Below are 13,486 nucleotides of genomic sequence, written 5' to 3'. Positions count from 1 at the left end.
AGCTCTGCATATACACCAAAAGCATGGCTGTTAAGTGGGAGCAGCTGACCAAAAACGAATTAAATTAGTACATAGCAAGGAAATGAACAGCGCTACTTAAAAACAGGCTAGTGCCTACCTGCAAAAGAGTGCAAGCCCCACTTGTGGGGTCGAATACACACCGAGCATACACATTGGACAGCTGCTCCCACTTTTGCGCAATTTTCGATTTTTCAATTTTATTTGGTAGCGCACCCAGGCTATGCATATACATAGGTTAGGATTTAGTTAGTGTTAGGCCCCTCCCATGGAGGATTGACTTCTTCGCAGTGGGAGGGACGAGTACTTAATAGGTTACATGCAAGCTGTTACGAGAAACCAACATCCTCCTCCAGTGGTAGACAGGTCATGTGTATGCTCGGTGTGTATTCGACCCCACAAGTGGGGCTTGCACTCTTTTGCAGGTAGGCACTAGTCTGTTTTTAAGTAGCGCTGTTTATTTCCTTGCTATGTATATTCTTAGATGACCCTGGTGAGGGCTGCAACAAGCCGGTGCATACCTTACAAAGAAATCCAGCTTTGTAAATCATCTCCAAAATGCAGGGAATTCTGCATAAGCCTGTTCATTGCATTGTCTGATAACCCTAGTTAAAGGGGGAAATATTTACAACCGATTAAATGCCACAGAAATTCAAGAACAATAAGGATTATACTACCGGATTAGGAGCAGTGCTCTTTCATTAATCTCTTAACCAAGCAGTTGTAAAACTATACTGAGGACCCATTCACAGTGGGGCGATTTTAGCGGGCAATTCCCACTAATCGGCGAAGTGTTAGCGCTTTTTAATGCGCTAGCGCAATACTAACTAATGGCAGTGATCTCACTGCTGCGATTACCGTTGATCACGGGCGATTCGCGATTAGCGGCAATTGCAAAACGCGGTGCATGCAGCATTTTACCACAATTCTAGAGCTAATCACGGTAAAATCAACCGCACAAAATGCTATTGTTAGCGTTTTGCAGTTGCCTGTGTGAATGGGCCCTGACAAAAATTGCCAGGTCCTCTCTGGAACAAGCTTTCCCCATCCATTGTAAAAAATACCGATATGTCAGACTCCACTGTACCTCCATGCATGGGGCAAACCAACAGAAGGGCAGCATGTACATAAGTAAACCTCAAAAAGTGACCTGGGTGTGGCAAACTATGGATTTACATAAGAGGAACCCGTTCACAGTTCTCTCTCTATTTTGCCAGGTGGCACATGAAACATGAGATAGCAGATATTTCGTAAACTGAAACTCTTTCTGCACTATAACTTCTAAATGAAACCTAAATGCTATTTCTGAGTCACTGTCACAAGGTTTTGCAGAAGAACCGGTATCTCTGATTAAAAACACAAGATATCTAAAACAAAAACACTAGTGGGAGATCAGTGAAGACCAGTAACCCAGCAACACTATACACAAGTTTCAAAAAAATGTTTATTGGGTGGCAAATGCTTTCTGCCTTTGTCACATAAATTCATAAAGATTGCAGTAAGATGAGTAAAATACAGTGTTGGGATTGTAGTCCACTGGATGCAACAACAGTGTGAATATTTTCTAATAAGTCTAGGTTGTCTTGGATTTATTACAGTAGGATTTTAGGTTTGAAGGCTACTGCAATAGGACAGTTTTGCTGTTTTTTTTTTTAAGCAATCTGCAATGTGTTCTGATGTGACCCCATTGAGAGTTGCAGACTTTTGCGACCTAATGGCAAACACTTTCTGATAAATCCAGTTTTGGTATGCTCTAAAACTTGCACTCTCCAATACTTTTCACATTGGTTAATAAGGGTCATTGTCACTACTGTAAGGCGTCTTGCACACTACATGCGATTCCAATTTGTGGTTTTCAATCAATTTTAACATGTGATTCTGATTTGCATACATGTTATACTAGACCCTTGCTAGACACATTTTGGCAAGTTACAGGAAAAAAAAGGTTATGTAAATTAATTGGATCACTTTTTGTACAGCAATCCTGAGGAAATTGAACGCCAGGAAGGTTAACAGAAATGTCCAGATGGGTGTTGCAGCGTTAACTACAAGTCAGTGGACAGATCCAGATTTTGAAAATGAGTGTCAGTGACATCTGCAATGCGCTCTTTAAGCCCTGTACACATGCTAGATGAAACTCGGCTGAGGTGGTTGTTAATGACCGCCTATGCCAATAATCTAGAGCGTGTACAACAGACCCCGACCCTTCTCTGATACTAAGCCAGCGATCTGCCTGGCGAATAGCTTCAGGTGTGCAATGGCCGAGAGCATCGTTTTCTTTCTACTTATACAGCCCGCCACAGAATTTCACACTCTTGCTGCTCCGCTCCATGCACAGGAACAGAACACGTTGTTAGGCTGCAGGCTAATACACTTCAATTAGGGCCTGAGCCCATTGACGCAGTTGTGTCCGCTTTTCAGTTACACAACGGCATCAGTGGGCTCAGGGCATCGAGAAGAATCGCCACTGGGAGACTTGGGCGCAGGATGCAGCCGGTATATGGCTGATCCTGCTGTTGCACAAGTCCCGGCCGTGTTAGATACTATTCCCCCTTTGGGCCGCCATGGATAGCGGGGAATGATGTAATTATTAGTAATTACAGTGTTTTAATTGTAACTTCAGCTCCGTCTTCTGACGGCGCCGAAGTTACACTCTGTGCGCTGCTATAGCCGTAATACCTATTATGGCCTATGGTGGCGCCGGCTGCGCCCAAGTCTCCTGCGGTGCCTTTTTAGTGTTCGGGCTCAGGCCCTTAGCCCCGGACCAACCATGTCTCTTGAGGGATCAGGTATCGATCTCCACTGGTGGTATGCCTAGTATGGGTGTATGAGGCTTTACTTCTTACTCCAGTAAGGTGGATGTTTCTGGACGCCCATATTGCAACAAAAATCCTGCAGAGAGGCACAGTTTGAGCGAATTGTCAATTTTGGAAAGTCTTGTCTGGCTGCAGAGTGAATGAAAAGATCATTTTTAAAATATTAAATTAAGGAAATATGTATGCAGAACCAAACTAGTTTCATAGCAATTTTATGAGGTTGAATTTTTCTTTTCATAGGTATACATTCTATCTTAAACTAAGCAGTTGTCAAATCTCTGTGTCAAGCAAATAGAGACCCTGAATTGACATATAACAAAATGTTCTCCTTGGCGTTTGCATGTTCTTACTGTGTTTGTGTTTCACCCCACTGCTGAGGGCCCTTTCCACAGCTCAGAAACACCTTTCACTCAAAATACACAAAATACACTGTTAAGTTTATTTTGTTTTTGTTTTTTTGTTTTTTGCTAGATGACCTTCATATGAAGCCTTTATCATTTGAGAAAGATGATGACCGCAATGAGCATATCAACTTCATTACATCAGCTTCCAACTTACGGGCCAAAATGTACAACATCGAGCCAGCCGACCGCCTGAAGACCAAGCGTATTGCCGGAAAGATAATCCCTGCTATTGCTACAGCCACAGCTGCTGTGTCTGGCCTGGTTAGTCACCATATACTAGCATAACATGAAAGAAAATGTCACTGATTTTCATAACCAAACAAAATAAAATGTCAGCTTCCCATATCGCCAGATCGGCTTCTTGACCAACTCACTACATTCTGTGCAAAATTATAAGATCAGACAGGGTTGTCTGGATATTCACTTAAAATTACTGTAAACATTAAAAGATCAAACATGTATACTGCATATAAAAAACCCTTTTAGTTCAGAAGGGTATCTGTGTTCAAATTGAATATTGCTAGTTTATCTATCTGAAATGTGTGTTTAACCTCTTATTATTCCTTGCATGATAGAAATCAAGCTTAGATTGGGCACAACAGCACTGGAAGCCAGTCAATCTATCCAGTATTGCCCAGTATTATGCTTTCAACATACATTTCAGCCTGAACAGGTTTGCACTAATTCAATACTTGTCACCTGAAACTTTTGCATAGATAATGTTGTGAATTGGTCAAGAAGCCCAAGATGGAATATGGTACAAATGTTCTTCAGTCTTTTAATTATGTTGTTAAAGGGCTTTGATTGCAGTAATCCATTTCTACTGGTCTGGGTTTATTAAAAATAAGTGTCAAAAAGGCCTCTGGCAGCAGAAAACTGGTTGATCTACAATAGTTCCCATAAGGAATAACTTTATTTCTGCCCCACAGTACTTGAATTCACCAGTAGTTGGCACTACACGCAAAATTGGTAGATGGTGGTCTCTGTTGAGATAAAATCAGAAAGCTGTGTAAGGGCTGGTTCACACTGCCAAAGCAGAAATCCACTGAATTTTGCACATTATGTGGATCCTCTTGTAGTATAACCATATAGTTACCTGCTGGTTTTTTCATCTTAACCTCTCCCAGAGCTTCGAGCCTGCCAACTTCCGGCATGTAGCCCTGCCCCTTTGGCATTTTGTCTGTCTTTAATAGATTGCTGAAAAGGGGGCAGGGCTATGCACTGGAAGTCAGTGGGCACAAAGCTCTGGGAGAGATTTAGCTGAAAAATACCTGCAGATAATTATATATTTATACAACAAGAAGTTCCATACAGTGTGCAATAGTCACTGGATTTCTGCTTTAAGCATCAATGATTTGAAAAGTTCTTGCTAATGTAATGCTACAGGTGGTTTTAAAAAAAATCACATTGCTCAAGTAAGAACATTACATTAGCAAGAGCTTTTCAAATCACTGGCGCTTAGAAAAGTGCTTGCATTGGGAACCAGCCCTTAAAAGCAGACCTAAACTCTAGATATGTCACTGCCTCTTTAAAAAGTAAATATATCACTCTAACAACTGTGCGTACCTAATGTACTCAGAAGTCACCCGCTCTGTCTGTGTCCACGTCCGGATTATGCCACACCCCCTTTGAAGTAGCAGCACGGTGGTGTAGCAATTGATGCTCTTACCTTCCAGTGCTGGGTCCCCGGTTTGAATCCCAGCCAGGTCAACATCTGCAAGGAGTTTGTATGTTCTGCCTCTGTCTGTGTGGGTTTCCTTCGGGCACGCAGTTTTCCTCCCACATTCCCAAAAAAACCATAAAGAGAAGTTAATTGGCTTCCCATTAATTTGGCCCTAGGCTATGATACATACACTACATGATACATATACATATGACTATGGTAGGGACTAGATTGTGAGCCCCTCTGAGGGACAGTTAGTGACAAGACAATCTACTCTGTACAGTGCTGCGTAATATGTCGGCGCTATATAAATACTGAAAAAAAAATTTTGTATGCCGCTGTGGTTTTTCCTATAGTGCAGAGAGCGCTGCCATCCACCTTCTATAATGCTGTGTGCTGCTTGTATAAGCTGACCCAGCTGAAAGAACTGCAGCATTCTACACACAGCTGATCACATGGTCTTCTCCAGCCATATGTGATCAGCCCTTGGGAGAGACGAGATTGATGGCTTCCTGAGTCCAGAGCCAGTCTCTCTACACAAAAAAAGCCATAAATCGGGTCTCTCACAAGGGCTGGTCCTAGAACTCTCTTAAACAAATAAAATGTCGAACATGAATGAAAATCTAATTTTATATCTTCTTTTTCAGGTGGCCCTGGAATTGATTAAAGTTGTTGGTGGTCATCCGTTTGAAGCTTATAAAAATTGTTTCTTTAATCTTGCCATACCAATAATTGTGTTCACCGAAACTGCAGAAGTGAAAAAAACACGCATCAGGTAAAGTATAAAAAAAAAAGCTTTCATTTATTTCACTCTATTTTTAGTAGTTTTAAAAAGACATTTTATCTAAAGAGAAATCTACTCCAAAGAAATCTTATCTTTAAAGAAGTACTCATCTCATTTTTTTGTTTGTTTGTTTTTGTTTTGTTTTTAATTATTTGAGTTGAAAAAATACTTACGGCCATCCAGTTCAACCAGAACTCATTGGAGAATTCTATGAGGCACACTTATTGCATTTTTTTAGGCGTTTCCGGTGCCCCGCGATCATGTTTTCAATTGCCTTTTCCACATTCTATTTTATTTGATAAATTATATTGGAATTGGGAATGCGCGTGGACGGGCCATTCAAATCAATGGACTGTACGGCGGTGCATGTTTTTTTGCATGCGGCAAAATGCCCTTGATTCTGATAAGTGTGCTCCCTGCCTTAGAGTTTTTTGTTTGGACATGGGTTATTTAGCTTGAGTATTACCGTATTTAATATACCTGTTATTGTAAATGTGCCTATACTTAGCAAGTCACAGATTATCACAATCTACATGAGACTTAATGGTATATGGCAATAGAATGGTGCATCACAAGCCTTTAAAGGACAACTGAATTGAGAGTAATATGATAGCTGCCGTATTTAGCTGTTGCCTGGCAGTCCTGCTGATCTATTGGCTGCAGTAGTCTCTGAATGATCCAAGAAACAATCATGCAGCTAATCTTGTTAGATTTGATAGTAATGTCAGAAACACCTGAACTGTTGCATGCTTGTTCAGGGTCTATGGCTAAAAGTATTAGAGACAGAGGATCAGCAGGACAGCCAGGGAACTGGTATTGCTTAAAGCTGGCCATACACTGGCCCGATTTGCCGCCGTTTCGATAGCAGATTCGATCACTGGGATCGAATCTGCTGCCAATCGTTCGCACTACACGCCGAATTTCGATCCATTTCGTCCGATCGCTCCGTGCGGAAAATTACCGGCGATCGCCTGCGGGTAGGGAGCGCGTCGCTAGCGGCGTTCGAGTACCCGACGACCGATGCAATAGAGCCGCATACATTACCTGCTCTGCCGGCGCGACTCCAGTCTCCGCTGTCTTCTCTGGTCTCCAGGTCCAGCATGCTTTACTTCTTCCTGCCCGGCAGGAAGTTTTTTAAATTGACCAAAAGGTTTATTGAATAAAAAAGAGGCATTACAGAGTATATAGAGTATACAAACAAGTACAAGCAGTTGTAATGTCTGAACAGTACATATAAATTTACAGAGTCTTAAAGCCAACATACATCAAGTAGACACAGTATCAAGTGTAAGTAAGGGATTTGATATAAAGTGTGTTTAGGTAGAGTATACCTAAATATCCATCCTGTAGATTCTAAGGCCAGAACGAGAAAAGAGGGGGTGGTTGGTTGTGGGGTTAGGGGATAGGAAACAGGTAAATCTCCACTTGGTTAATAGGCGGTTTTCTCCTGAGAGAAGCGAAGTAGTCAGGCAGAAAGCCCGAGAGCGGTAGGCATTAACTTGTGAGGATCTTATAGGTGAAAGACATGCTATTCAGGTATTATTGTTCGTCCATCTATCCCAGATCTTATTAAATTTAGAAGGGCAACCCCTATGCTGATATACTAATTTTTTTAGAGGAAGAGAGTTTTTAACCTTAATTTTCCAGTCTAGAAACGTGGGGGGTGTGGGAGATAACCATCGAAAAGCTATGCATAGTTTGAGCATGAATAACGTTTCCACTAAAAAGTGTTTGTCAAACTTATTTATATCTTGGTCGTATATGTTGAGGATACAGCTTTTAATGTCCAAGGAGGCTGGGGAGCCCATAGTGTCATGAAGGAAGTTCACAACTTGTTTCCACAAGTCAGCAATTGGGGGGCAAAGCCATAAAAGGTGTAAAAATGAGGGGTCGGACAGTGCACATTTAGGGCAGGAGTTTGATGCATTTGGGGCGTCTTTTGAGATGCGGTTGGGAGTAAGGTAGCTTTGGTGGATTATATAGAGTTGGGACAGACGGTCTCTAATGCTGGGAGATACGTAGCGAGTAGCTAGTAAGCAGTCTTCCCACTCTTCTGCATCTAATTGAACATCTAGATGTAACCATTTTCTTTTGGAGTTTTCCACTATCGGATCTGAAATCTGTTCATTGAGTGTATTATATAGGATACCGATATGGTGAGGGAGGGGGCCATCTTTGAGGAAATCCATTAGGATTGAGTTTTCAGTGGGTGGAAGTCCATTAGGGAATTGTGAGCCCAGGGCATGTCTCAGTTGTAGATACATGTATTGGAATTGTGGGGGTAGTGAATATTGACTTTGGAGGTCAGGGAAAGGAAGGAGGGTTGATTGCTTGATTATTTGACCCATGTAGTGGATGCCCCTATCTGCCCATCGGTTGGCATTATTGAGTTTAAGTAGTTCAGGGAGTTTAGGGTTGTGCCACAAAGGGGTGTAGGATTCCCAGACCGGGGAGGACATTAATCTGTTTGCGGTGCGCCAGACTTTGGAAGCTTGGAGTAAAATAGTGTTTGAGGGGGATTGAGAGGTGAGGGTGCCTTTTAATAGAGCAAAGGGTAAGTTGTTGGATCTGTCTATGGAGGAAAAGCCAAGCAGTTCAGGTGATTGCAGAGAATTTGTTACAAACCAGTGGGCAAGCTGTTCTAGTTGGGAGGCAATGTAATACAGGTGTGGGGATGGTAAAGCTATTCCACCCAGAGAGGTAGGACATTGTAGTATTGCGTGTCTGAGTTTGGCCCGGGATTTATTCCAGACTATAGATAGGAAGAGGGATCTGAGTTTGTTAAAGAAGGGTGGAGGTAAATGTACCGGCGAGTTGTGTAGTATATATAGAATTTTAGGCATGAGGACCATTTTAATTAGGTTAGTTCGACCCATAACAGATAATGGTAGTTTTGTCCAAGAGGATAGTTTATTTTGAGTGAGTGATAATAAGGGGGTGACATTGTCCTGATAGTATTTAGCTACAGAGGATTGGACTACTACTCCAAGATATTTGAAGGATGTAACAGGTTGAAGGGGGCATGCTAGCGAGGAGGCCGAGATCTCCAGACCATCAAGGGAAAGAATGGCAGATTTGCTCCAATTGATTGATAAACCTGAATATTCCCCCATTTCTGTAATTAGTTCAAAAGAAGCTTTGAGTGAATTATGGGGGTCTGCTAGGTATAGGATAGTATCATCTGCGTATTGACTGATTTTTTCCTCGATATTGCCTATTTTGAGGCCTTCTATTCGTAGGTCTGCTCGGATCTTGCATGCCAATGGTTCGGCAGAGAGAGCATATAATAAGGGCGAGAGGGGGCAGCCTTGTCTTGTCCCCCGGCCTATAGGGAAAGGGTCTGAGATATTTGAATTGGTACAGATCTGGGCCATAGGATTTGTGTAAAGAATTTGCACCCATCTGATGAAGTTATCACCAAACCCAAACCTGGAAAGTGTGGCTAATAGGAACGGCCATTCTACAGCATCAAATGCCTTAGCGGCATCTAAAGAGACCACAACTCTGTTTCCTTTGTTTATGTGGTTGGCTTGAAGATTAGCATATAGCCTTCTGATATTAAGAGAGGTTTTTTTGCCAGGCATGAAGCCAGTTTGATCATCATGGATAAGGGATAGGATGACTTTGCTCAGTCGTGCAGCTAGTATTTTGGCCAGGGTTTTAACGTCAGTTGGGAGTAAGGAGATGGGTCGGTAGGAGTCGCATTGTGATAGATCTTTTCCAGGTTTGGGGATCAGAATAATAAGGGCGGTACGCATGGAGGCCGGTAGGGTGCCCTGCTCGAAGGCAAATTGGAATGTTTGGAGGAGAGGGGTTGAAATAATTTCAGAGAATCTTTTGAGAACTTCACTAGGGATACCATCTATTCCAGGGGCTTTTTTATTGGGAAGCGAATGGAGAGCGAGTTCTAATTCCTCTAAGGAGATGGGTGCATCGAGTAATTCTACTTGTTCTGGGGTAAGGCGGGGGAGGGAAATTTCAGATAGGAAGATCTCGGCCTCCTCGCGTGTAAAAACAGATTTGGCGGTGTATAAATCTTGAAAATAAGTGGCAAAACACTTATTTATTAAAACTGGACCTGTGATTGTTAAGGACGTTGCATCTTTAATGCTACTGATAAAGCCTGTGGAGTTTCTTACCTTGGCCATTCTGGCCAGTATTGTGCCAGTTTTTTCACCCTGTTCATAGAATGTTTGTTTGTAGAAAAAGGCTTTTGCGTGTGCTTTCCCCTTTAATATACCAGAAAGGTGAGCTTGTTCCCTTTTCCAGGCGCTCTCATTCACCTCAGAGGGATCTGAAATGTAGGCTTGTTCTAGTAGCGGAATATTAGCCTGGAGTTTAAGAATGGATTTATTAGTTTCTTTTTTGTAGTGTGACACCGCACTTATGAGAAGACCTCTGAGGTAGGATTTGAAAGTATTCCAGACAAGTGCTTTATCTTTTTCCTCTCTGTGTATATGGAAAAAAGATGTTATTTTATCAATTAACCAATCATCCGAGGTGAATAGAGATAGCCAGAAGGGGTTGAATTTCCAGATAAATTGCGTGGGTGTGTCTTCCCAGGATATTGTCATACAGATTGGGGAGTGATCGGAAACTATACGGGGGAGGAACTCCGTGGACCTTATTACTGGCAGCAAATTTTTGGAGACAAAGAAGTAGTCTAGTCTGGATAAGGTGTTGTATGAGGCTGAGAAGCATGAGTATTGTTTAGATGAGGGATGTAGATATCTCCAGACATCAATAAGGGACATTTCAGACATTAAATGGGCAAAAGCGGTTGGTTTATTCAATGCAGCAGGAAGTCTGTCCATGGCAGGGTTACAGACCATGTTGAAGTCGCCCATCCAGATACTGGGACATAGGGGTAATGTTGATGTGAAGGCCAGACCTTCTTTAAGAAGTAGTGAGGAGTAGGGGGGAGGGATGTAGAAGGTAAGTAACGTTATAGGCTTGTTGTATAGCAGGCCGTATAGAAAGATGAATCTGCCGTATTGGTCAATTTTGACAGCATGGGATTGGAAAGGGACAGACTTCCTGATGAGAATAGATATTCCCCTAGAGTATTGGGAGAATTCAGAGTGGTATGCCCTGCCCACCCACTGTTTCTCCAGTGTTTTTAGTTTGCTGCCTGTAATATGGGTCTCAATTAGAATAAGGATATCTGGTTTCTTTTTGTTTACATAACTCAACACCGTGGAGCGTTTGATAGAATCATTTAAACCCCTCACATTCCAACATATGATATTCAGGTTATTGGTGTTTCTAGCCATCTAAAGTACAACGTGTGCATTTGACGAGGGCATCGGGGTAGAGAGGAGAGAACAAGGGTATACATCCTGGTAGTATTATACTTGAACTGTGTTGTAGAAAACAGGATCCTTATGCGGTCAATGAGTAACTTAGAAAGCAACATAACTAATAAAAACAAACCCAAGCAAACACCCTGCTTCACTATAACGGTTAAGTGAAGCTTAGACCCAATCATAAAAACGTGCCAGGTCAAGTGAGCCAGTAGGGGCAATTTAGCTCTACCAACTGACTCACGAATATGAGCCAGCACGTAACTTAGTCTCTACACAAATATAAACAGAATAAGGTGGGGTGGTGGTAGGACTGTGTAAAGCAGGACCGTCCAGCTTATAGTATAACTATTTACGGCAATTACAGTGCTTTAACACGGAGATGGTAATCCTTTAGTTTGCATCAACAGTGGCATATATTCAGCATTCATGAGTATTGATTAGTGAGAGTTAGCTTAGCCATCAATGATGTACGTTATGGGGGGGGGGGGGGGGAGCATTTCAGTGGGGAAAGGATTAAGACACACATATAGAGAAAGCAGCCTCTTTAGTGACAATGTTCCAGCAGTTAAGTGATGCTATTAGGGTGCTTGTAGAAGAAGGTATCAGTGTTCCAGAGCTGCATGGTTGTGGCTACAGAGTATAGTCTGTTTTCCCCAGGGGAAGAGATATAAACAGTCTTGTGGGAAGTCCAGAGTCTCTTATGCAAAGGTGATCGATTAGACCTTCCTGGACATTTGGGAGCTGGGAAGTAAAGGTATTATGAGCACCCACATAGGGCCACGGCTCAAGAGGAGCAGATAAATTGGTAAAGTACAGTACCTCAGCGTTGCGGCGAGGAGCGCCGGGCATTTTTATTACGGTTGTCCACCCAGGTGAAGACATCCTCCGGGTCGGTAAAGAAGTGCGATTTCCCATCTGCCAGGATCCTGAGACGAGCCGGGTATAGCATGGCATAGTTAAGTTGCAGGTCTCGCAGCTTACGTTTGACTGTAGCAAATTTGGCCCTTTGTTTTTGCACCTCCGTAGTAAAGTCAGGATAAAATGAGATTGTGGTGCTTTCGTATGTTATGGCGCCTTTTTCTCGCGCGGCGCGCAGAACTGCGTCTCGGTCTCTATAATTTAAAAGTTTAAAGATGAAAGTACGGGGTGGCTGACCTGGAGCTGGGATCTTGGGGGAGATCCTGTGGGCCCGTTCGACCACAAAGACGTGGGAGAAAGTTTCACTGCCAAAGAGAGATTTCAGCAGCTCCTCTGTGAACTGCTCCGGTGTATTGCCTTCGGCCTTCTCAGGCAGGCCTACAATTCTAACGTTTGAGCGCCTTTGGCGGTTCTCCTGGTCTTCCTGGCGATCTGATGTGGCCTTTGTTGTTTTTTGTACCTGTCCTAGCTCCCTTTGGAGCGGGCGTACTGTGTCCTCCAGGTCGCTGATACGTTTTTCGGATTCTCCCACGCGGTCCTTTAAGGCGCCCAGGTCTTGTCGGAGGAAGGTAACGTCCGCCCGGACTGAGCCCAATGTGGTGGTGATGGCGGCCAGACTAGCTTGGCAGTCTGCAATGGCTGTAAGCACTTGCGCCAGTGTGGGTGTTGTTTGTTCTGGCTCCGGGGACTCCGGAGTTTCCTCATCCAGGACTGGGGATGGCGGCGCGTCCGCGCCATCTTGGTTCCCGCGGCGGAATTTCTCCAGTTTGGCAGCAGCTGCGGAGACTCGGGGGGTCGTCATGGCTAGTGGGAGGTTAGGCGTATCTTCAGCCACTTTAGGGAGAGGTTGGGAGAAGTAATTTGCAGTCAGGATAGCTGTAAAGTACTAGCTGGACGGGAGCTCACTCGACACGCGTCCTCACACCATGAGCTTGCGGCCACGCCCCCGCCCGGCAGGAAGTTTAAACAGTAGAGCGCCCTCTACTGTTTAAACTTCCTGCCGGGCAGGAAGAAGTAAAGCATGCTGGACCTGGAGACCAGAGCGGAGAAGACAGCGGAGACTGGAGTCGCGCCGGCAGAGCAGGTAATGTATGCGGGCATGGGGAGCGGCGGCAGCACCACCACCACAACAGATTGTGAACGGTTTCAGGCTGAAATCGGTTCACAATCTGTTTGCAGTAAAGGTAGCCATACGATTCCTCTCTGATCAGATTCAATCAGAGAGGGATCTATCTGTTGGTCGAATCTGATGGCAAATCAACCAGTGTATGGCTACCTTAAAAGAAAATAAATATTGCAGCCTCCATATCTCTCTCACTACAGTTGACCTTTAACAAAAGGCTCATGACATTGTTTTTTTGGACATAGGTCCACTTACTGAGGTCTGCATGTGCCAAAATGTTGTCATTAATGTTTTATGGTCTACTTCAATTGTGTCATATCTGGAACTAAGATAAACACTTGCTACATTTTAGTTTTGTTAAAAAAAATGTTATCATCCACTGGAAGCCTCTTATTTACCCATTAGGATGTCCACTAATGATAAAATCTTGATTGCACAAGATTGCATATTTACA

The 13,486-nt window shown here is 43.3% G+C and overlaps 1 protein-coding gene across 1 annotated transcript in view; it reads left to right on the top strand.

Moving 5' to 3' along the window:
• Positions 1 to 13,486, top strand: part of UBA6 (ubiquitin like modifier activating enzyme 6) — an 81,170-nt gene that overhangs the window by 51,368 nt on the left and 16,316 nt on the right. Inside the window, exons 16-17 of the mRNA XM_068233485.1 lie at positions 3,306 to 3,499; positions 5,549 to 5,676. Of these exons, the coding sequence (XP_068089586.1) occupies positions 3,306 to 3,499; positions 5,549 to 5,676 (322 nt within the window). The remainder of the gene's footprint in view (positions 1 to 3,305; positions 3,500 to 5,548; positions 5,677 to 13,486) is intronic.

This window comes from Hyperolius riggenbachi, chromosome 1, assembly GCF_040937935.1.
Source record: "Hyperolius riggenbachi isolate aHypRig1 chromosome 1, aHypRig1.pri, whole genome shotgun sequence".
Taxonomy (NCBI): domain Eukaryota; kingdom Metazoa; phylum Chordata; class Amphibia; order Anura; family Hyperoliidae; genus Hyperolius; species Hyperolius riggenbachi.
Note: the sequence above shows the minus strand (reverse complement) of the source record. Positions and strands in the feature narration are given on the sequence as shown.